Consider the following 25,321-nt stretch of genomic DNA (forward strand, 5'->3'; position numbering starts at 1 on the left):
AGGCGATGCCCGCTCCCATGGGCCAGGACCGGGTGGGCCACACGCGTTCATACACAGGGGACTACCTCTACCTCTCCACAAGTTCGTCTGCGGCCTCCTTCACTTCTATAGGCTCCAACTCCACCACCTCACCCCTAACGGGGTTCTCCATATGGCGAACTTCATCGTGCTTTGTGAGTGCTTTCTGGCGATGGAGCCTCACTTTGAGTTGTGGAGGTACTTCTTCCAGGTTAACATCCAGAAGAATGGCAAGGCTGAGGCGCAAACATCTAGTTGAAGTACATTGAATTAATCAGGTGAACAACTTCGCACACAACTAATTCTGATGAATCATCGGTGATGGTACCAATTATAGCACACGATTATGGGAGCATATCGCGTGCCTTTGGCATGCAGGATGCACCGAGCTGGAATATGTGGGCATGCCCCATCATTGCACTCTACTATATTCCATGAACATTATGCTACTCATCACACACAATTTGCTTCCTCAAATAGTTTCCTCCAAGGCAACAGTGTGCACCATATCACACACGGTTCAGCTAAGCCAATCATGTGCGATGGATCATGGATCGCACACGGCTCATTTTTTAAGCTAACATAGCTTCAAAAATGCTCTTATATTATAGCACGGAGGAAGTATGACCAACGGATCTACACTAGTGAAGCCAGATTACAGTAGTGTGGTTGTCCTGCTGGGGAGTCTGCTTCAGTTAGCCCACTTCTAAATAACCAAAAAAATATTAGCACACTTGCAATGTCACATGGACGATTCACCATGTGATAAAAAAATTACTCCCTTCGATTCGTATTAATTGTCGCAGTTTTAGTACAACAGCACAAAGCTGAGACAATTAATATGAATTGAAAGGAGTACTACTATTTTTAAGTTAGCAACAGGCAGTCTACTACGCTGCCCTGCGCTGCTATTCCTGCCTATAAATTGAGAACTTGGGGAACGCAACAAGCACCACTCAGCTCTCCAGCTTAGCCTTACAATCAAGAGAGGGGAAAGAAGCATTAGGGAAGAAAATCAATGTCTGCGACAAAGGGAGATGTGCGGACGAGCAGCAGAGAGGTCGGTAAAGGTTACGCCGTGGACTATCCGCCCAGCGTGTGGGGTGACTATTTCATCAAGAACCCCACGCTGCCACATACTCATGAGGTACACACACATGTTCTGTCAGTCGTACATTCATACTCATGCGTACAGTATTTACTTGATTCATTAAAATTATCGCAGGACGCTTTTAGGTGGGTACAAATATTATTTTACATATTAAACCAAGCGAAAACTAGAGGAGAAAATGGCCATTACTCTATACGGTGAGATGGACATTTTAATCTCCCGGCAAAAAAAAAGATGGACAGTTTAAGCTAGAGGAATAAATTCATTCAACCGGCGGGAGATACATGTCTGGCGGGCGGAAGGCACTCTGGCCATCACCGCGGCGCCGCGGCCGAATCAACGTGAGCACGACAGGGCCTAATCCTCAACTTTGCTGGCGAGCTCCGTGTCTGTTGACTCATTACGACTTCAGTTTTTTTTTCTCCTGATTTTCTCTTACCCTTACCGTTCATACTCCAGGTCCAAAAGATACGGTCGATTATGTCTGCTTCTAATTTTTATATTGTTGGCTCACATGGTTTCTTGGCCTAGATCCGAATTTCCCATACATGTTGAAGACAGAGGGAATCACGATGTGTCAGTCGGCATAGATAAATCGTCGTGGGCTGATCGCCTGATCCTGACACATGTCTGCGTAACCATCAAACAGTTCGCAGCTAAGTCGCGCCGTACAGCTTGGTTACGAACGTTCACGCGTGATAAACCCCAGAAATAAATAGCTCCCCATGGCTGGAGCAACCATTCGCTACTCTTAACATAAGGGGATCACGATCCTACGATTTATCTTTCACTACTATTATCATCACAATTTGGCATTCCTACAAAATTCTGTAGTTACTTGTTATTTTGTTTTTCAATCGTTCTTACCTTTTTTGGACAAGTAGTAGTATCCTACTCATAGGAGCCAAATAGCATTTCTATACAATAAATTTTACAATATACAAAAATATCCACATTTTATTACTTCCTTCGATTCATATTAGTTGTCACTCGGGCGCACTTTCTGTCACCTGGCAGTGGCGCCGCCCCGATCCGGATCTGGAGTTCTGACTTCATCACGCTCGTCCTGGAGACCTCATGGTGAGAGTTGCCTGGCGAAAGCTCCACGCTTTCGCACTGACGATGGCGACGCTCGCAGGCGTCGTTATCTTCTTAAAGACGTCATCGTGGTGCTCCTCTCCGTGCATGAATTTCGTGTGAGAACCTGTGTCTACGTTGTGGGCTCGACAATGGCGACGCTTGGCGCCGTTCTTCCTCCTGGGGGCGTTGTCATGGAGCTTATGGATTATAGGGCGTAGTCCGGCATTGTTATCAGTTCTTCATAAGCTCTTTCTCGGTAGCGTAGTCACGTGTGTCTTGCGTGATCCGGTATATTGGGATTGACGTTGTATGAGGGATACCTGCTCACCTTGTATCGTTCAATCGTATACTTGGTTGGTTGTTGATTTATATACATAAAGTGGTTTCAAGATATTAGTTATCATTGAAATGGATGTATCTAAACGTATTTCAATATTAGATACATCCGTTTGAGCGACAACTAATTTAGATATGCGGAATTAGTATTATTTCAGAAAGATCATTATATGATATACTATCTTCTAAAACTAGCAAAGCTAGCTAGTGTCACGTAAAATAATGCTTCTTCTATTCCAGATGTCCGTGGAATGGATGATAGAAAGACGTGACAAACTTGTCATCGAAGCAAGGGAGATGTTACTCGCTACATGCAGTCCGTTTGCTGAAATGAAGATGATTGATGCACTTCAGCGTCTTGGGGTTTCTTACCATCTTGAAGAGGAGATCAACATGAAACTGCAAAAACTTTTGTTTCGAGAATTCGACACAGACTGTTTCCATGAAATCTCACTTCAGTTCAGGTTGTTAAGGCAAGGACGTTGCTACATGTCTTGCGGTAATGTTTTGCATTTCTCTCTCATTTATTTTACTTTGGAGATATTATAATCTATGCAGTCAAATTGGCTGGGATTCTATATGGTACGTAGGTATGTTTTGTAACCTTTGAAAAAAATGGTGGCTGTATATGGTACGTACGTAGGTACGTTTTGTAACCTTTGAACAAAGCACCAAATTGTTCTTCCCGATTATTGTAGATATCTGCAGATATGTACGTAGGAATCAGCTTTACTCGTTCCCGACTGCATCCCCTAACTAACCGTATGCCTCAACCTCAACCCGTAATTACTCTCTGTAAAAACTCCCCGTAGGTGTAGCAATACTCTTTCTTGTTCGTATATGGTTATACTGCAAAACAAATATGCTGCTGTTGTGGGTCCCACCTCTGCATTGGCCTATGGAAACGACACCTGTCAGGTGCGCATGTGTTCCACAGCCCGGACGCGGGTTGATACCTGCCCGATTCGTCGGGCGTGCCCGCAGGACGTTGTAGGTCCGAAAATCTGCCTCGTTCGAAATACTGCATGAGGTTTTTTAACATATGCTTCCTCTTACCTTCTCTTTTCATATAAGAGGTAAGAGTATAAATTAGATTTGATCCGTTGACTGCATTGAGTAGTGGGTTTGATTAACTCTTACCTTTTTACCACCCATGTGAAAAGAGGGGGTAAGAGGGAGCATGTTAAAATTGCTCTGCATTGCATAGTATTTTGAATCAGTTATTGCGCATACACAAAGTTGTCACGAACTTGTGCACTAGTCATTTTACTACAGGAAAATCACACGCTGCCGTTATTACCATGCAAGCCGAGTGTCAAGACATAAGTATTCAACTTACATCCTCATAAGCCGAGTCAGTTCCGTAGAACTCATGGGGAAAACGAGTACTCGGCGTACATCCACATAAGCCAAGAGGCTCACTGCAAAGTTCTCGGTGTATAAGGAAAAAGACACTCCCCACAAAAAGAGGAAAAAGACACTCACTTACAGCCACATTTTGGCAAAAGCTTCTGCCACATTACGGCTACCGATGGGCACTCGGCTTATTACACATAAGCCATGAACCACGTGGGACACTTGGCTTATTCCATGGTACGGTTTACACATTAACCTTGTGTCAGCTAGGGTGCACGGCTGCCGGCTGAAACTCAGCTTATGTTTAAGCCGTCAACCACGGTTGACACACGGCTTATGTGTACCCATGTTGGCGTGCGGGCACATGGCTTAGTGTAACTCTCGACTTACAAATGTGTCACGTAGAAACCTCCGTTAGGTGCCGCAGGCCGTGAACTCCCTTTTTTCACCGGGAGCCACATTGTTCTATAATCGGCTTACATATAAGCTGAGTACTCATGAAGTGACACTTGTCTTACAAGGCATAAGCCAACCGGAATGTCACCGACTAATATAAACCGAGTGTGAAACTTGGCTTATTGTTTGCCGAGGTTAAATTGGTCTTCGCCGGGTATTTTTCATACTCGGCTTCATATATTTTTCCAGTAGTGTTTACTGTAGGCATTTCTGTATTCTAAATAAAAAAGTAGGTGTTTTTTCATCTCTTGTCTGAACATTCCTTCCTGCTACATGTGCACAAGTTCCCTAGAACACACCAAGAAACGAGCAATATAGCAGTCTGCAAGAAACAAAGAAAGGAAAAAATGACATGGAATTGTTATTTGTCAATAATGAGTTGTTTCCACTATAGTAAGCCTAGCATTTGTTTGTCTAACCAAACCGTCGAGCTAATATATTCATGTTTTCCACAAGTATTTCATTGTGACCATTTTCATTGTTATCAGATGTATTCAAAAGCTTCGTGAACAGCCAAAGATGTTTGAAAGCCTCTATTCAAAGTGATCCACAAGCTCTGCTTGCACTCTATGAGGCAACTTTTCTCCGCACTCCAAACGAAAGTTTTCTCCATGAGGCCCAAGAGCAGACAACAAGTCTTTTGAGATCAATTGTTGACCATCTAGAAAAACCACTTGGGGATGAAGTCAGACATGCTCTTAAGACACCATCTTTTCGTAGGATGAAAAGGCTGGAGGCTAGGCTATATATCCCTCTTTACCAAGAAAATAAGGAGTGTAGTGGAATGCTACTTGAACTTGCGAAACTGGATTTCTATTTGCTCCAACGCATTCATCGACAAGAAGTCAAGGAAATATGCGAGTAAGCAAATTATCCTATGGGAAGTTAATAACAATAAATTTTATTTCAATTTCGTCTGCGTAGTTTAGGCTTTAGGGAATCGCTAGGCATATGTAATTAGCCTAATGATTCTGCACAAATAAATGCAAATTAGCTAACAAACTTTATTCCTCATGAAGGTGGTATTATGGACTGGATTCCCCCAAAAAATTATTCTACGCAAGGCACAGGCCAGTGGAAACATACATGTGGGCGCTTGGAATATGCTATGAACCACAATATGCAAAAACTAGAATATTGTTTACAAAATATACATCAACTATGACACCATGTGATGACACTTTTGACAACTATGGTGTGTGGGAAGAGCTACAACCTTTCGTCGATGTGGTGCAAAGGTTTGTTAATATTTTAGAAAGTGTGCAGCAAAACATTCCATCTTCAATGAATAACATTTAACATGAATATTAGTTATGTAGCAATGGCACTCTTGATTTTTTTTTCAAAAAAATAGTTTTGTCCTTAATGTTATAATGGCATATCCAAATATAAACTAATTTCTATGTGAGAAAAAGTAAGCTTGACAGAAATGAAGGAAAAACAATTATTGCCTTCCATGATACTTTTAAATTATTTTAATTGAATTAATTGCTAATATTTTTAATTAGTCCAAATGTGAAATGCATAATTTTGATACTTACAAAATAAACATCATTATTGTAGGTGGAACATGGAGGACCTTGGGCAACTGAAAGAATGCTACCAGGACTTTGCCCGTTTTATCTTCGGTACCATGATTGAAATTGAGAATGCACTTCCAATAGAGACAGCAAGCAGGGATATTAAATTATTAAGAGATTTGGTAATTTCTAGTTAAATCCATAATTTGTATTGCAATCAATGCATCTTTTCAGTGTTAATCTGAATTTTCAATGTCGACTGTATAGGAAAAACCATATTGTGGCTGGTACCTATAATAAAATTGAGAAATTAAACCAGAGTGAAACTTTTTCATATAACTTAGATGAAATGCTTTCATTTGGTATAATTTATATACTCATATGAAACACTCCTTTCTATCAATATTAATTGTCAGGCATACTTCTTTGTCCCAAAATAATAATACGAAGTTATTGCATGCTTTTCTATTTTTCTATCCTTATGAACTTATCAGAGAAAACATCATGTCACCACCTTGAATGCTTTTACGGTATAGAAGTTAGATCATTTGACCCTGTCTATTCTCAGAATTAAAGTTCCTTAACCCATGTTGACAGTTACAATGTTCCTTCTAATGGATACTAGCTATAATCTAGTGTAACACGTAGCCAATTGAATTAAATATAATTAATAGTTTTATTTATTTATATAAAGACCATAAACATCAAATTATCTTCTCCAGTAGTATGTCTTAGGAAAAAAAAGGGAAAAACACGAACCTAATTACATATAAGTGGATCAATTACTTGAATTCAATTGCAAAATTTAGGATTTCATTTTCTGATCTCAGGGTAGTTAGTAAAACTCGCTGAAAAATTCCTAATAGGAATACCTATTTGGAACAATATATTTAATGGAAAATTGTTTTAGAATATGTATAAAAGTAGGAATAGAAAGTCAATCTGTTTGTAATCGGCGACACATAATGGTGGTGGGGGTGATTTTATGACCTACTCCTTCTGTTTGTAGTTAACTTTGAACTACTTACATTAGTGTACAGAAGTAGTATCTTATATATGTAAGAAATTGACAATATATCTACAAAATTCCTTCCAGAAAATGGCTCATTCATTTTTTGTACAAAATAAATCAAGTGCTCTACCACTTAGTCAGAGAACCACAATTTTGGGCCCAAGTATATTTTTCTTCTTATCCATGTAAAGTCGTGTTACAATTTTAAATGCTTTATTGTAGACAAATGAAGCATGCAAATCTTATCTCACTGAAGCTGCTTGGAAAGATAGCCAGTACATTCCTACCTTAGAGGAGCATTTGAAGGTCACGGGCGTTTCAACCTGTTACAAGGCTATGATTGGCCTTGCTTTTGTTACAATTGAAGAGAATCTTCCAGAGGAGATTCTACTGTGGATGTCGAAGTATCCTCAAATTATCAAGGACACATGTTGTATATGTCGCCTCATGGATGATATTGTTTGCCCGGTAATTTTCTGCATTGTATTTTGTAATACATGATGCAAGCACAATCATTCTCCTTTTACCCAATAGTCACTCGACCTAATACACCAATGTATGCAACATACATGAGGATCTAGATACCTAAATCAAATTATATGTTTGTCATGCTTGACTGTTCATGAAAATCTACGTGTTAGCTTTCCATGTATATAGAAATATAAAATGTACATGTCAAATTCAGAAGTTGTTAATCTTCATACAACTAGATTAAGGCAAGCTTAATAAAAATGGGTACATTGTTATTGACTTACTTACAAACATAGACCACATGATATGGGACTGAGAGTTGTAGACTAACTTCCCTACAACTAAAAAAATGTATCACAGCAATAAATACTATACATTTCGTACCTAGCCTCCAAATCTCATGTTGGTCAAACACATTTAGTCCTTGAAGTAAGTGCTTAGACCTCATGGAGCCTCTGTTTTCACCTCTCTACAAGAAATTTTCATGTCAGGTACAACTTATACTAGACGTATTTTTTTGTCTATGTGATGTAAAATTACAACCATAAAAGCATGGCATAAAATACTCATATAGGTGTAATTTTTGTCGTTGTACTCTGTTATCTTGCATTTTCTTTTGTCAAATTTTGCGTTTTGAGTCAACATAAAAGTAATTATTTGTTTGTCAAACTTAAATTCTGAGTGTAACAACATAAAAAAAACTAGGTGCAAAATAACTTATTCTGCACCCTAGGTGCTGAATACCATTCTTATATATTCAACACCCTACTCCTCAAAAAAGTTATTTAACACCCTGAATGAATAATAGTTATTACTCCATGCGTTCCAAAATGTAGTGCATATAGGTTTTCTAAAAAAGTCAAACATTACAAACTTTGACCAAGTTTATAGAGAAAAATATGTATATCTAGAATATCAAATATATACAATATGAAAGTATGTCTCTTGATGTATCTAAGGATATGTATTTGGTTTTCTAGATGTATATGTTTTTCTCTACAAACTTAGTCAAAGTTTGTAAAGTTTGACTTTTCAAAACTCCTATATGCATTATATTGTGGAACGGAGGGAGTATTATATATGAATGTTTTTCTATACTAACAGAAATATGTGCTCTCACCACTTAAGGCTATAACTATTCTACTTCCCTTACAAATAAATAGTAAGTGCAACAAAAAATATTAAGAGAAATGCAAAAAAAAAGTATAAGAAGAAAAATAGTAAGATCAATAAAAATAGAAAGAATGTGCACAAAATCGTAACATCAATAAAATAGTACTTGGAACATAGAAAAGGTGTGTTAAAAAAAACATAGAAAAGGTAAGCCACCAACGAAAGTCGTTAGTCCTTCCTAGGAGCTGACTAAATAATTCTAACCTTTAGATGTTAAATCTTATGTATATAAGACTCTTGTTCTAATAACAAACCTTGTGTAGAGTGAAGTAGAAGAGCATAATGTCGCCACTACAGTTGCCTGCTACATGAAAGAGTATGGGGCAACGAAAGAGGTCGCAACTGAAGCTCTTTGTAAGATTGTGGATGATGCGTGGATAGATATGAACAAGGAGTATCTCACATTGACATTGATACCATCATCGCTACTAATGATAGTAATTAACCATGCCCGGGTGATGGAGACCATGTACAAGAAGGAAGATGGATACAAGAACACATCAATTCTGAAAGAAGAAATATCTATGCTGCTTGAGAAGCCAATTCCTTTCTAGAACACCGTCCATGGTGCACTTTTCATATGGGGAGCCACATACCAGTGACGGAGATGGACCAGTCGGGCCACACCAAGAGTTCAGGTTTCACCCAGACAACCAGCCCATATGAGATACGTGTTGTATCTCTAGTTAATAGTACTATTAGCTAGAGTAAGAATTTGGATATGGAAAGGTTTGTCCCGAAGAAGGTTTTCCTGCTGTTTCCAAATTATGTTATTGTTCTTTTTTCACTCCAAGTTGTAATTGGCCTTATAAGCCCTCGGTGAACACAAACAGTCCGATCGCCACAGAAGAGACTTTGATGGTATTCATGAGCCTGAATCTGGTTTTCACTTTATGAAAACAATATTATGTCTGGTGCTATGCAAACTCTCAGCTGACAGGGAAGAGGGGCCCAGCTTCCGTGGAAAATTTAGACTTCCTTTTTCATGCTGCGATCACATAAAATTGGCAATCTCACTGCCCCTTGTCGCAGTTGCGCCAAAGCGCCTATCCTAAACCTAAGCACGTCCACTCATAGATTTAATTTTTTTTCAAATTTGAGAAAAATTCCATGAGTTTCCGGAAAAAAACCAAAACAAATTCGCGAAAAAACGAAAATGTCTGTGAATTCAATAATTATCAAGGATCTTGAAAAAATGTTCAGATTTTTTTAAAAGAAGTTCTTTGCATATAAAAAAAGTTCATAAATTTTAAAAATAAAAAAGTTCATCAATTTTCTTTAAAAAATATACTCCCTCCGTTCCTAAATACTTGTCTTTCTAGGCATTTCAACCAGTGACTACATACGGAGCAAAATGAGTGAATCTACACTCTAAAATATGTCTACATACATCCATATGTAGTAGTCATTTAAAATGTCTAGAAAGACAAATATTTAGGAACGGAGGGAGTAAAATATAAAAAAGTCCATCAATCTCGAAAAAAATCATCTTTTTTAAAAAAGTTCACCAAAAATATATTTTGAAAAAAAGTTCATTGAATTTTAAAAACTTGTTCATCGAAATTGAAAAAAGTTCATCAATTCTGATAAATAAATCATCGGTTGTAAAAAAATAAAAAAAATTAAAAAAAAGAAACATGAATCAAAAAAGAAAAGAGCTAAAATCTACATGCCACCTCCATTGGCCGAAGAGCTACCTCTCATCGCCCCTCCACCATGCCTAATCCTGCCAGTCGACCACCTCTACTTTGTCCACCTCTCCTCTCCTATGCACAATCCTTTCGGCTTCATCAAGCGCGCCATCGACGCCCATCGCGGAAACCCCTCGGTCGCAGTAACCTCGTCCGCCCACGGCGCTGCTCTGCTCACCTTCCCGAGCCGCAACGTCCGCTGGAACGTCACCGGCCACGGCGACATCGAGTTCGAGGGGAACACGCTCTCGTTTGAGCGCGTGGAGCACACCGACAATCGTTCCATGGCCAACTTCCAAGACCTCGTGGAGATCGAAGCAAATGATTTCCCCCATGAGCTGTGGCATGAAGATGGCGTCAAATACTTCTTAGCACGCCTCGGCTCCGTCTCTACTCTCGAACAGTACTGTGTGTGTGCTGGCGACTTCGTGAGCGTTCGCGCTCTGGTGATGGTTACTCGAGGCAAGAAGCTGGAGTGTTTGACAAAAAACTACCACAATTGGGGTTCATGTCCCACATAATTACCACTTTAAAAAAAATGACTGATAACTATCAAAAAATTGGAATCTCGTAACTAAAAACTACCATTTTTGGAAAATAGCCAGTTCAAACGATTTAAACGCGTTTATGATATGTGGGGCCTGTTTTTCAGGGCTGACGTGGCGGGACCGTTAAGTTGACCGTTAAGATAGGTGGACCCCACACGTCAGCATCACCTTCTTCCTCTCTCTCTTTCTCTGTTTGCTATTTCAACAAGCACCTTATGTGCATCGGGCAGCACCACCGTGCCGATGCGTCAAGGCCGGTGAGCAGCGGCAGCCCGTGGCGCCGGTGAACAGCAGCATCCCATGGCGCCGGCGACCTTCTTCCTCCTCCTCCTGCTCCCTGTAGTGGGAATCCTATGAAGCTAGGCTCGCTGGAGCATGCCAACAGTCCCCGTTGCTAGCCTCACGGCCGAGAGCGGCGCGACCGGACGCCGAGCCCCACCGGCTTGTCCGACAGGTCCAGCTCCACGCCCATGGCGCGCGTCAGCTCCCCGTTGCCGTCCGAGAGCAGCAGCACCTTGTCGCATCAAGAAGGCGTCGTTGACGGAGACGCAGGCCACGACGTCCACCCCCTTGGCACGCAGCTCCCCGGCCTTGGCTAGGAACCCCGGGAGGTGCCTCTGGGTGCAGGTGGGCGTGAACGCGCCCTGGACCGCGAACATGACCACATTCTTCCCCGCGATGAGGTCGCGGACCGTCACCGTCTTCAGCTCGCCGTCGGGGGAGTCGAAGTAGGAGAGCGCCGCGTCGGGGAGCCGGTTGCCGACCGTGATGGTCGTTGCAGCGGCCGGGGACGCGGTCGCGGAGGGGGCCCGCGGGCGCTAGGCGGCGGGAGGCGAAGGAGAGGGAGGAGGAGGGGGCGCGCGAGAGGAGGGCGTGCCTGGCCCCTGCGGCAGCGGCGGTGGCTGAGAGGGTGGTGCGGGGAAGGGGAAGGCAACGGGGAGTCGTCTTAAAAGGCGAGGACGGCCATGCCAACATCAATGGCAGTGGCGCACGAGCTCGTCACCGCCGGTGGCCTTCATGCACTCGCATGCGCGTGGTGCCAGTCGGTGGTGGTGCACGCCACCACCCGAGCCTGGGCCAGAGTTCTACTTGTTCGCCGTTGTGCTGCGGTGAAAAGAGCTGACGCCGGTGTGCTGCTCTGCTGCGGATAAGGTGTTCGAGGAGATGCCAACAAAAAGAAGAAGAGGAGGAAGAAGAAGGTTGGTGCTGACGTGTGGGCCTCGCCTGTCATAACGGCTAACATGACAGTCAAAATAAACGGAGTTGACTTTCCTGCCACATCAGCCTTGACAGACGGGCCCCGCATGTCATAAACACATTTAAATCTTCTAAACTGGCCATTTTTCGAAAATGGTAGTTTTTAGTCACGAGATTTCAATTTTTTGATAGTTATCAGTCACTTTTTTAAAGTGATAGTTCCGTGAGACGCGAACTTCAATTGTGGTAGTTTTTTGTCAAACACTTCAAGAGGCTGCCTCCTGGACTCGTCGTTCTTTCCCGGGCCACGACCTCATCACATTCTCCCTCACCCACAAGGACGTCTCAAGCTAAGGCCGCCAAGTTTAACCTCTCCAAGGCCTCCGTGGATCTCGCTGCGGCTGTCCACGGCTCCTCCCGCTGCGACTCGGACGGGCATGACTCAGACGTGGACGAAGCAGCAGATAGGCTAGCGCAGATCGCTCTCATCTGCGGTGCTGACGCTGATGAGGCGGACGCCATACGTGCCGCAGGTGCTCTGCCGTCTCCATGATCATCACCAATTCACCACTTCAACCGCTTGGAGAGTGCGCCCTTGGGAAGGGTGCTTTTCGCTCGTTGCACCCGCAGCCGCACCCAGCTTAATTTCTTTCTGTAGTCTCCATGTGTTTAGCCTCTCTGTTAGCATCGATAGGATAGTGTTTCGATGCTCTGCTCCTTCCCCCATGTATTTCCTTGCTACCTTCGTTCTCCTATCAGCAGAAGCTGACATGTTCAACTCAGCTATTTCCGACCTACAACTCATCAAGCTCCCACTCCTCGACAAAAATTTCACCTGGTCCAACAACCGTTCAAACCCAACCCTGGAACGCATCAACAAAGCCTTCTTTAACCTAGCTTGGGAAAATAGCTTCCCTAACTCCACCCTCTCCTCCCTAACAAGATTCTCTTCCGACCACGTCCCGCTTATCGTCAACGTCTCTTCGCATATCCCTCGCCCCCGCCTCTTTTGTTTTGAATCCTTCTGGATTGTTCACCCGGCTTGCAACCGCATCATTCGCCGCGCTTGCCCTATTACCCTGTCGTCTATCCCGTCAGACCTCGCCCTGGCCTCTGCTGTTAAGCGGACCAGAGCATGTCTCAAAGCTTGGTCCAAAAGTCTTAGACCTGTACACCAACAAGAGATCGACTGCAAACTTGTCATTGACAGGATCGATCGCTTGGAGGAAAAAGTTTCTCTCTCTCGTCCCGAGGCCTTCCTTAGACTTGTTGTTATCACTTCTCTTCAATGTGTTGTCCGCCAAAAACTTCTCTTCTGGAAGCAACGAGGGAAAGTTAAAGCCGTAGTCGACGGTGACGAAAACTCCAAAATTTTTCACGTTTCTGCCTCCCAAAGGTTCCGCAAAAACAACTTCGCCATCCTCGAAGAAAATGGGACGGAGTTCTCTTTCCACGAGCAGAAAGCCTCCATCCTGCACAACTTCTTCCAGAATCTGCTAGGCTCTCGAACTGAAACATCCTGGCGTTTCTCGCTCTCTGATCTTTATCCAACAACCCTCCCATAGCTTCGTCACCTTGACTCCCACTCTCCCCTCAGGAAATCCAAGATGCCTTCTTTCAGATGAATGTAAATGCCAGTCCAGGCCCTGATGGCCTCGACCCGGGTTTCTTCCGAAAATTTTGGCACAACATAAACCACACAATCCTCCCCTTCTTTGAAGACTTCGCCAACCTCCATGTTGATGTCGAACGCTTCAACAACGCCCACATGATCCTGCTTCCCATAAAAGGAGCAGCTAGGACTCCAGATGATTTTAGGCCAATCTTCCTTCAAAATTGCACACCCAAGGCGCTCGCCAAAGTTATCACTAATAGGATCAAACCTCTTGTTCCCCTTCTAGTTCATGGCGACCAAACATGTTTCATTCCGGGAGATGCATTGCCGAGAATTTCATCTATGTTGCTGACCTCCCGAGTGCTTGTCACATCAGGAAAGCTCCAACCGTGGTGCTCAAACTTGACTTTTGCAAAGCCTTTGACTCCATCTGCTGGGACTCGCTCCTTCTCATCCTTCACGCTCGGGGTTTCCCGTCCACCACCATTAAATGGATCAAAACTCTACTTACCTCTGGCAACACTGCCGTCCTCCTCAATGGGACGTCGGGCCCATGGATCAACTGTAAGAAGGGCCTCCGACAAGGTGACCCTGTATCCCCCTACCTCTTTAATAATCGTTGCTGACCTGCTCCAACGCTTAATCCTACACGCCTCCTCCCCAAATCACCTCTGCCACCCAATCTTTCCTGATCGCCCCCCTACGGTCCTTCAATACGCTGATGATATTCTAATCATAGCTCACGCGTCCCTTGAAGCCGCAGCTATTCTCAAGGAGATCCTCGACAACTTTGCCCTAGCTACCGGTTTAGCTATCAACTTCCATAAAAACACTTTCGTTCCAATTCACACAGACCCCACCGCTAGCCACAACATTGCATCCACCTTCAGGTGTGGCCTCTCCTCCATCCCCTAAATCTACCTCAGACTCCCCCTCTCTCACACTCGCCTTCCCTCCTTCGCCTTTGAACCTATCATTCAGCGCTTCCTAAAATACCTCTTATTGGGGAACGTAGTAATTTCAAAAAAATTCCTACGCACACGCAAGATCATGGTGATGCATAACAACAAGAGGGGAGAGTGTTGTCCACGTATCCTCGTAGACTGAAAGTGGAAGCGTTAGCACAACGCGGTTCATGTAGTCGTACGTTTTCATGATCCAACCGAGCAAGTACCGAACGCACGGCACCTCCGAGTTCAGCACACGTTCAGCCCGATGACGTCCCTCGAACCCCGATCCAGCCGAGTGTTGAGGGAGAGTTTCATCAGCACGACAGCGTGGTGACAATGTTGATGTTCTACCGGCGCAGGGCTTCGCCTAAGCACCGCTATAGTATTATCAAGGTGGACTATGGTGGAGGGGGGCACCTCACACGGCTAAAAGATCAAACAGATCAATTGTTGTGTCTCTGGGGTGCCCCCTGCCCCCGTATATAAAGGAGCAAGGGGGTGCGGCCGGCCTAGAGAGGGGGCGCGCCAGGAGGAGTCCTACTCCTACCGGGAGTAGGACTCCCCCCCCTTTTCCTTGTTGGATTAGGAGAGAGAGGGGAAAGAGGTGGAGGAGAAGAAGGAAGGGGGGCGCCGCCCCCCTCTCCTTGTCCTATTCGGACTAGGGGGGGACGGGCACGGCCCTTGCCCTGGCCGCCTCCTCTCTCTTCCACCAAGGCCCACTAAGGCCCATTAAGTCCCCGGGGGGTTCCGGTAACCTCCCAGTACTCCGGTAAAACCCCGATTTCACCCGTAACACTTTCGATATCCAAACATAGGCTTCCAATATATCAATCTTCATGTCTCGACCATTTCGAGACTCCTCGTCATGTCCGTGATCACATCCGGGACTCCGAACAACCTTCGGTACATCAAAACATATAAACTCATAATATAACTGTCATCGAAACGTTAAGCGTGCGGACCCTACGGGTTCGAGAACTATGTAGACATGACCGAGACACATCTCTGGTCAATAACCAATAGCGGAACCTGGATGCTCATATTGGCTCCCACATATTCTACGAAGATCTTTATCGGTCTGACCGCATAACAACATACGGTGTTCCCTTTGTCATCGGTATGTTACTTGCCCGAGATTTGATCGTTGGTATCTTAATGCCTAGTTCAATCTCGTTACCGGCAAGTCTCTTTACTCGTTCCGTAATACATCATCCCGCAACTAACTCATTAGTTGCAATGCTTGCAAGGCTTAAGTGATGTGCATTACCGAGAGGGCCCAGAGATACCTCTCCGATAATCGAAGTGACAAATCCTAATCTCGAAATACGCCAACCTAACAAGTACCTTCGGAGACACCTGTAGAGCACCTTTATAATCACCCAGCTACGTTGTGACGTTTGGTAGCACACAAAGTGTTCCTCCGGTAAACGGGAGTTGCATAATCTCATAGTCATAGGAACATGTATAAGTCATGAAGAAAGCAATAGCAACATACTAAACGATCGTGTGCTAAGCTAACGGAATGGGTCAAGTCAATCACATCATTCTCCTAATGATGTGATCCCGTTAATCAAATGACAACTCATGTCTATGGCTAGGGAACATAGCCATCTTTGATCAACGAGCTAGTCAAGTAGAGGCATACTAGTGACACTCTGTTTGTCTATGTATTCACACATGTATTATGTTTCAGGTTAATACAATTCTAGCATGAATAATAAGTATTTATCATGATATAAGGAAATAAATAATAACTTTATTATTGCCTCTAGGGCATATTTCCTTCACCTCTGCGGGTGGGCTGCCAAACTTCCCTCAAGCGGGGCAAGGCTCACGCTGATTTCCTCCACGCTCGTGCCCTCACCACCCACTTCATGTCTGTCTTTAGGATCCCCAAGAAAATCATTAAAAGACTAGATGCCATCCGTAGATCCTTCTTCTGGGCTGTTGAGGAAACCTGTCCGGTGCTAAGTGCCTCATTGCCCGGAAAAATGTCTATACGCCCAAGGCGGCTGGTGGTCTGGGCATCAAATCTCCTGCCCTCCAAAACAACTGCCTCCTTATGAAATTCGCTTTCAAACTTCTTCAAAAACCAGACCTGCCTTTGGCTAATTGGTTCTTCCAACACTACTCTCTCGATTTTACATCAAATCCTCACAACCCATCCTACCTTTGGAAGATCGTTAATAGTCAACTAAACTCCCTTCGTAATATCTCCTTTGTCCTTACCAATAATGGTTCGTCCACCTTTTTCTGGCTCGACTCTTGGTTGCTTCCTACTCCGCTCGCAGTTTCTTACCCGCATATTTTTTTCTCTCACTCCACCTCCCCCTCCATCCTGGTATCTCAAGTCATGCATATGGTTTACTCGCTACTCTTCGGAATCACCTAACGAATGTTGCTTCCCTCGAGCTTGCGTTCGTTTTGTCTTTGTTGCAGGATGTTACCCCCAGTGACGCGCCAGACGACAGGTTCCTCAACCACGGCTACCCATTCTCCTCTAGGTGCGCTTACTCGCTGCTCTCCTCTGACCATGAGATTGACCTCAACGCCGGGTACATTTGGAGCTCCAAGGCACCTATCAAGGTGAAGATCTATGGTTGGCTCCCATGCCGTGACCGCCTGAGTACGATGGCTAACTTGCTACGTAAGACCATTACCTCTCTTCTTGCCCTTGGTGTGTCCTTACATTGGAGGATGCGACGCACCTTGCCTTGCTCTGCCCATGCGTGACCTAGGTGTGGTCCCTGTTGGGCCTGCAGACACCTCTCTCCATCGACTAAGTTTGGGAAACTCCTACCCCAACTGGCCTTGACATCAACATTTGGCCTACGGCCGCCCTCGCCATCCTATGGAAGCTATTGGACTCTAGGAATGCTCGTGTCTTCCACAACGAGCTACACCCCCTGGATACCCTTAGGAACATTATTTCAGACTTTACTCTTTGGGCCTTTAGGTTTAAGGACCCCGTAAGTAGGGAGGCTGCCGTGTCTTGGCGCTTGTACCTCTCCTCCCACTGTAATCTATGATGTAACTTGCCCTTGGGCGTTCTTTGAGTAATATATTCAGGTGCGGACCGTCTCCCCCCGGTGATTCTGCAAAAAAAACATTGGGGGTAGTTGCGATACATAGAAATGTAAAAAAGAAGTACATGTACACAAGCGTCAGGTGGCGTAGTGGTTAGTGCAGTTTACTTACAGCGAAGAGATCGTGGTTACTTGCAGAATGAACTGCAACCGGCGGTTAGGATTTCCCGATACTGTAACACCGCGGGAGCTATATCTCCCTTACATCGAGATTTATGCTGCCCTCGTCTGAAAGGTTTTCCCCCATGTATAGCTATTGGGTCGGCCAAGTTTCATCCAATTTTTTTCCTTCGTGGATCATGTTTCCATTGAGACGAGCCCGTGTTCGCTCCCATTTCTTCCTTTTTTGTTTTTTTCTCTTTACTCCGTTTTTCTTTTGTGTCTTCAATTGTTTTCTTTGGTTTTTTTGTTTTTCTTTGTTTTTCAACCGGTTTTCTTCATTATTTTCCTTGGTTTTCCTGGTTTTCTTTGTTTCTTTATTTTTTGTTTCTTTTCTAGGTATCCTTCGGGGTTTTGTTTTCTTTGTTTCCTTTTCTTTTTCGCATAGTTTTCCTTCAGATTTCTTGTTTCTTTTTCTTGGTTTTGTTTTTCCTCCTATTTTTTTTCTCGCTGTACTTCAGTTTTCTTTGTTTCATTTATGTTTCTTTGTCGTTTTTCGTCATTTTTCGTTTTTCTCCAACGCATGTCTAATTATTTTGTTTTGTTTGTTTTTTATTCCTTCCTTTTCTTTTGTTTTTTGTTTGGTTTTCTTATTTCTTCTCCTATTTTATTTGGTTTCTTCATCACTAGACTTCATTTTTGGGTTTTTTCTTTCATTTTTCTGTGGTTTCTCTTTTGTTTTTTTTCATGATATTCATCTGTTTTCTTTTCTTTCTCATTTTCCTTCTATTCTTGTTTTATTTTTGTTTCTTTTTTTATTTTGAACGGCCTTTTTTGTTTTTCTTTATTTGTTTTGAACAACTCAGGTGCAGCTGTAGTGAAACTAGGCCACTTCCTCAAGCTATCTCTTATTGGGCTGTCAAAAAAGAAAAGAAAAAGAAAACTCTCACTCTGATATGCTTGCTCATTCTGTACACTTAGTCAATGCTGCACACAGTTGCACTTGATGTACTGCTGATCAGTGACAAAATTTGCAAAACTTGTAACAACTTTATCATTCAAAAACACAAATTAGGTGTAGTCCTTTTTTTTTGCAGATGCAAATTATGTGTAGTTCATGATAACTGACCACAAGTTTGGCTTGTTTTACCCTGAAAAAGAAATACTTGGCTTATTTTAACACGATTCGTTTGACACCGTTCTGACATTGCTGGCCCGCCTGCCAGGGCCCACGGCGAGAGGGTCCGCTGAGCTGGATCCGGCTTGCCTGCTCCCTCGCCATGCTCACATCCGTGCTCCCACTCCATCCTACGGCTGTCTTTTTCTCTTTTTTCTTTCTAATCTAATCATCTCCCCTTCTGATTTTAAGGGGGTGGGGTCGGGCCTTATCTTGTTCCAATTAAATCATGCCACCTATGCGGGAGCACGGATGGGAGCACGTTGGGGGAGCAGGCAAGTCTCGCCCCGCTGAGCTATAGCCGCTGCAAATCAGAGCACACGTGGCAGCCTCGGATTGGCCGAGCGACGTGGAAGTTGAGGATGAGCATTCCTCTCCGGCAGTCGAACATTGACAATACTTCCATCCAGGCAGTTCACGCTTTTTTGCAGAAAAGTTTATAAAAGAAGCCATCCGCGAAACCCACCCGCACAAATCCAAGCAGCATTCGCCCGTCGGCTTCCACCTTCCCCTCACGCGCGCGACCTCGTCGTCGTCGCCGGCTCGGAGATCTCGCCTCGCCCGCCGGCAGCAGCCATGGACGCCGTCGACTCCGTGGTGGACCCCCTCCGCGAGTTCGCCAAGGACAGCGTCCGCCTCGTCAAGCGCTGCCACAAGCCCGACCGCAAGGGTAAATTCTCAACCGCTGAGCGTCCTCTGCCTCCTTGTCTTTGGATCCGGTTTGTTTCAGTCCAGATCTGACGCTGTTTCGCTCTCCAGAGTTCACCAAGGTGGCGGCGCGGACGGCGATCGGGTTCGTCGTCATGGGGTTCGTGGGGTTCTTCGTCAAGCTCATCTTCATCCCCATCAACAACATCATCGTCGGCTCCGGCTAGGTATGCCCGCGTCTCCTCCGATCCCGTCTCCCTCCTGCTTGCACGGTTTAGTTAGACTTGGGTCCTGTTTCGCGGTGTGGTCTGTTGGATCTGCTGTGCGCGCGCCTGCCCCCGTGGATTTTGCGGCTGCGGCCGTGCGGAATTGGGTGCTGTGGGCTTCGGGACTTGGAACATGTTGAATTTTAGCACATCTTCTTAGGAAATTCCTGCTGTGAGCAATATTTAGTATAAAAGTTAGGTTTTAGTAGATCATGCTAATTTCCTACTTTGTTAGGAGAATTGGGATGAATTCAGGGTAATCAGCTGTGGGGAACTGGGGGTTGACTCTTGACTTTTAAGTTTGTTTGACCATGTAAATCTTCCCACAAGTGCGACCGGACAAGTTGAAATTCTGAATGAATTGTTTGTGAGAAGTAATCGGTTGCTTATACTTTATAATGTTTTGATTTGATAGTAGTATCCCGAAATTCAATCACCTTTGGTCTGAATATTGGTCTCGACAACTAGAAATAGTACTCCTGTTTTGAGGAACTTGGATGTAATGAGGGTGGCGATCTCTTCCTCCGAAATTCTGACCCTGAGACTGTGAATTCGGATGATGCAACTGTAGTTTGTAACAACCTGATGCTCCCCAGAATTCGCCGACTGTACTAGGCTGATGTGTACATCCTTGATTCTTTGTTGATGGTTCTGTCCCATTACCAGTTGAATGGTCACTTCTCTATTTGGGAATCATGATTGTGTTCTAGAGAAGCCTTCTAGAAAATCATGTGCTGTCCGTGCCATTTTTCCTTTTTACCTACGGCATTACCTCGTTTTCGCGCCCATTTTCTCATTAGTGACCTTCCTCTTCTCATGTGAATATAAGCAGTGCACTAATGGACCGTTCTGTTTCGCTGCAGGTTGGAGGACGACATGATGCGGGGATAGTGCGATGCCGGCAGTTGAGCCTGCGGTGTGTCCAAGTAGGCGCCCAAAGTTTGTTCTGGACTTGTTGTTAAAGACCTGTTTTGTGAGAAATTGTCATCAGCTTAATCTTCGTAATGAGTATAGATCTTGAAGTAGCGAGTTATAAAGTACTCCCTCCGTTCCAAAATAGATGACTCAATTTTGTACTAACTTTAGTACAAAGTTGGGTCATCTATTTTGAAACGGAGGGAGTATTTGTTTTGTCATGATTCCCTATTGGTGCAAAGCTAGATCGCTGATTGCAAGTGCTGATTACCGGTGAGACGCGCACCACTGCCAACTACTTGGGCCACACTCACGTGATTCTGAAAATATAGAAATATGAAAAACGTAAGCATATACTCCCTCCGTTCCGAAATATAGGTCGCTGGGGCTTCTGTTCCGACCAGGTGAAAACGTGACAATTGACCTGAATACCCCTCGTTCAAAATTTGAATCCCCGATCGATCGTCTTCCACCTTCGCTTCCGCCCTCCGCCTCCGCCTCCGCCCTCCACCTCCACCCTCACCTCTGCCCTCCACCTCCATCTCCACCTCCACCTCCACCTCCGCCCTCCACCTCCTCTGCCCCCTGCCCAGGCGCTACCGCCGCTGGAGTAGAGCTGGTACTCTGCTGCCGCCCACGCACAGGGGCTCCTCCTGGCCCGCGCCCAGGTGGAGGCGAGCACAGGTTGTTCCTCCACCTCCACCTCCGTACCCACCTCCGGCCACTACATCCAGGCGCAGGCGCTCCTCCTCTCCCACGTCCAGGGGCTGCTGCTGGGCTCGGCTGCTGCTGGGCAGGTTCATCTCCTCTCTCTGATCATTTGATCCTCTGCTGGAGTACATCTCTCTGCTGTCGCTGGAAACAAACTGCAAGCATAAACAAAACTCAAGTGATTCAAGAGATGTACTGATTCAAGTGTAGTCAAGAGTATAACTGAATTTGGTAGAATAATTCAGAGAAACCACTAAGTTTGAACTAATAATTTGGTGATAGAGTACTGATGGAGTAAGTAATTTGAACAAAAGGACTAGCAAATCATAACCGTGGCATTTCAGATAATAGGAGTAGCAGATCATAAACTGTAGCAAATTTTGTCAGTAAACTGAATACTCCCAGCAAATTTTGTTATGCACTGGAGTTCCCAGCAAATTTTGTTTGCCTAACTGGATCCGAGCAGTGACTGTGATAACAAGTCTCCTTGAACCTGATAGTAGTCAGTGTGGAGCTCTTGTCAACAAACTCCCTGATACAAACATCACCATCCAACCAATCATGGCAGCCAGGCAGGCAAAGTAACCCAAAATAAGCTACTGTACCTATGTAGCTACACTGAAGTGAAGCGAGCTGATCATAGTGGTAGGTAGCAGTACCTTTGCGTTGAAGGCGTATCGCTCGATGCCCTTCCAGTTGTCGACGTCGTAGGCAGTGTAGTGCTTGCAGCATGCGGCGACCTTGAGCGCGCCGTCGGTGACGCCGCCGGCGCCGGCGTCCTGGAGCCCGTGATGTATCCGACGGCGTACTTGCTGGCCAGCAGCGGGTCCTCGCCGGGCGTCTCCTGGCCCCGGCCCCACCGCGGGTCCCGGAAGATGTTGATGTTGGGGCTCCAGAAGGTCAACCCTGCCAACCCCACATTGTGCATCGCCCGCGCCTCCGTCGACACCACCTGCACGCACCAGGAAAAACCTTCAGAAATTTTCAACAATGTCGACGACCCATGCTGCCATGCACGCACAGGTCGGCACGGCGCACTGAAGTGGTGGCAGCTGGGCGTTGGTCCAGGCAAGCAGTGGATGATGATATTGAGATGGTAGGTGCAACCGAATGGAGGAAAAAAGAGTAATGTCGGCCTATCTGGCATCAAAACGGCATAAAAAACCAGGCATCTGCTACAGAACCAGCATCTCCTACAAGCATGCTGAAACGACCTATCTAGGAACTTTGAACCTGATAGAGATCTTGCTGACATGCTCTTTGAATATCTTAAGCATATGAATACCTTGCTCAAGGTTGATCTGAATTGTCGACAAAAAGGAGCAAATAGAACAATAAGGTACGGCCTATCTGGGATGTCAGAGAACCAAAAAATAATAAACATTCATTGACACTTACATCCTGTGTGTCACGGCTGTTTGTGACCGGTTTGCCCTCGTTGTTCTCTAGGATGATGTGCTTGAGAATGTTGTTGGGAACATCCTTGACAATGTGCCACTTGACAGAGAATTAACCATTCCACTTGTCTTGTTGCCAGTACTCTAGAGTTTTTTCAAAATCAACAGGACCAGTCATTTCAGCAACACCAACAAACTGTCCACTTGTATTCACCTGAAAGTTTGTAAGAAAGGAGATTCAATTAGCCCAAGGAAATCAAACTGAACATTCATAAAAGCAATAGCAAGTGTTGAGAACGTCCTTACTGAGAAAAACAAGAATACAGGGCAACTAGAGCCCTTTGCCTAAGCTTCTTGATAAGCAACATCAAGCTTCTTATTTCCACTGGTGGTACTTGCCCACACATTGTATTTTATACTCTTATGGATATCATCCTCGGTGGATGGTTTGATATCATTCACACTTTATTACAGTTAAAAGTACTCTAAGCACTTTATTACAGTTTGTACTCGAAGCACAAGTATTAAAATTACTCCTACTCTTTATTACAGGTTATATTCCAAGCACAAGAGTAGTACCTGAAAGCAACAGAAGATGGTTGTCCCAGACCTCAACTGCACTCCACCTGCAGAAGATGAAATGGATGGTGATGATGCAGGAGTACAAATGGATGATGATGCAGGAGTACAAATGAATGAAGATGCAGGAGTACAACATGCAGGTACAACTACAGTGGCATTTCAAAAAAATTCAGTTAATGTTGGAAGAAAAAAAATCAGTTAAATTACAGAATACAGTTTGATGATATGATGATATACTCATTTGAGCATTTGATGATATGATCATATCATCATTTGATCATTTGATGATATGATGATATAATCATTTGAGCATTTGATGATATGATCATATCATCATTTGACCATTTTTCCTTTGATCATTTGATCATTTTTCCTTTGTTGTATTTCTTTGTGCAGGTGTTGAGCAATCAGTTAAAAAAAGGGATGGCCTCGATGACAAGCAAAAGTATGCTGCTTATGTTGCAATGCACACACTTTGCACGAGTAGAGGGGGCAAATTCGAAAGAGATGACAGGAAAAAGATTGCCAGTTTCTTTGGAGTGGGTGTATGGAATGTACAAAGAGTTTGGAAGAAAGCAATGAAGCAAATTGCTAACGGTCAGGAGGTGGATGTTTCAAGTGAGAGAAAAGGGAACTGCGGAAGAAAGCCAAAAGACATCAATCTAGATCAAATACCTACCATCCCACTTAACAAGAGGTCTACTATCAGGTCACTTGCTTGGCAACTCGGGTGCAGCCCTACGACACTCCATCGGAATTTCATGCTGAAGTTGATAAAGAGGCATACAAACTGCTTGAAGCCAGCTCTGAATGAAAAGAACAAGAAGGATAGAATGAAATTTTGCTTGTCAATGCTCGATGAGACAACAACACAAACTGAAAGGCCAAAATTCAAGACCATGCACAACATTATTCATATTGACGAGAAATGGTTCTATATGACCAAGAAAAAAAGAAACTATTATCTGTTGTATGGGGAGGAAGAGCCTACAAGAACTCTGCAAAACGGCAGTTGTATTGGAAAGGTTATGTTCTTGACAGCTGTTACTAGGCCGAGGTGGGATAATGAAGGAAATGTGACCTTCTCTGGAAAAATTGGAATTTGGCCGTTTGTGAAAGAAGTTCCGGCTCAGAGGAGAAGCGACAACAGGCCCAGAGGAACATTGGAGACAAAGTCTATAAAAGTCAACAGGCAAGTAATGAGAGAGTTCATGATAGAGAACCTACTGCCAGCAATACAAGCATCTTGGCCTGAGAATGATGTTGGGCAAACTATCTATATACAGCAAGACAACGCTAAACCTCATATCTTGCCTAACGACCCAGAATTTATAGCGGCTGTGGAAAGAACTGGACTCGATATCAGACTAATTCAACAACCTGCCAATAGCCCTGATCTGAATGGCCTTGACCTTGGGTTCTTCAACTCGTTGCAATCACTGATAGATTGTCTAAGCCCTAGAACGCTTAAGGATCTTATCAATGGTGTGCTAGATGAATTTAATAACTATGAGGTTTACAAGCTGAACAGAGTTTTCCTATCTCTACAAGCTTGCATGATTGAAATCTTGAATCATGCAGGGGGTAATGGGTATAAAATACCCCATGGGAACAAGGAAAGGCTAGAGAACATTGGGATGCTACCTCCAAGACTTACATGCCCTCAAGAGGTATATGCAAATGCCTTGCACAATCTTGGGATAATGGAGAGAGTTGCTTGTTAAGATGCTTGAGGAGTTGCTTGTCGAGATGCTTGTTGAGATGCTTGAGGAGTTGCTTGTCTAGATGCTTGTTGAGATGCTTGAGGAGTTGCTTGTCGAGATGCTTGTTGAGATGCTTGAGGAGTTGCTTGTCGAGATGCTTGTTGAGATGCTTGAGGAGTTGCTTGTCGAGATGCTTGTCGAGA

The 25,321-nt window shown here is 44.3% G+C and overlaps 2 protein-coding genes and 1 pseudogene across 2 annotated transcripts; 2 read left to right on the top strand and 1 right to left on the bottom strand.

Moving 5' to 3' along the window:
• Window positions 1–999: 999 nt before the first annotated feature.
• LOC119332759 (beta-caryophyllene synthase-like) lies at window positions 1,000–9,368 on the top strand. The gene is made up of 7 exons (XM_037605912.1): window positions 1,000–1,165; window positions 2,786–3,044; window positions 4,846–5,218; window positions 5,377–5,595; window positions 5,921–6,059; window positions 7,112–7,357; window positions 8,797–9,368. The coding sequence occupies exons 1-7, from the start codon at window positions 1,037–1,039 to the stop codon at window positions 9,085–9,087; spliced, it is 1,656 nt and encodes a 551-aa protein (XP_037461809.1). The 5' UTR covers window positions 1,000–1,036; the 3' UTR covers window positions 9,088–9,368.
• A 1,657-nt stretch (window positions 9,369–11,025) lies between these two features.
• LOC119333934 lies at window positions 11,026–12,491 on the bottom strand (annotated as a pseudogene).
• Window positions 12,492–19,326: 6,835 nt separating this feature from the next.
• Window positions 19,327–20,835, top strand: LOC119332372 (protein transport protein Sec61 subunit gamma). Its single transcript, XM_037605558.1, has 3 exons — window positions 19,327–19,566; window positions 19,656–19,771; window positions 20,674–20,835. Exons 1-2 carry the CDS (start codon window positions 19,473–19,475, stop codon window positions 19,769–19,771), a joined length of 210 nt encoding a protein of 69 aa, XP_037461455.1. The 5' UTR covers window positions 19,327–19,472; the 3' UTR covers window positions 20,674–20,835.
• The last annotated feature ends 4,486 nt before the right edge of the window (window positions 20,836–25,321 follow it).

This window comes from Triticum dicoccoides, chromosome 7A, assembly GCF_002162155.2.
Source record: "Triticum dicoccoides isolate Atlit2015 ecotype Zavitan chromosome 7A, WEW_v2.0, whole genome shotgun sequence".
Taxonomy (NCBI): Eukaryota; Viridiplantae; Streptophyta; class Magnoliopsida; order Poales; family Poaceae; genus Triticum; species Triticum dicoccoides.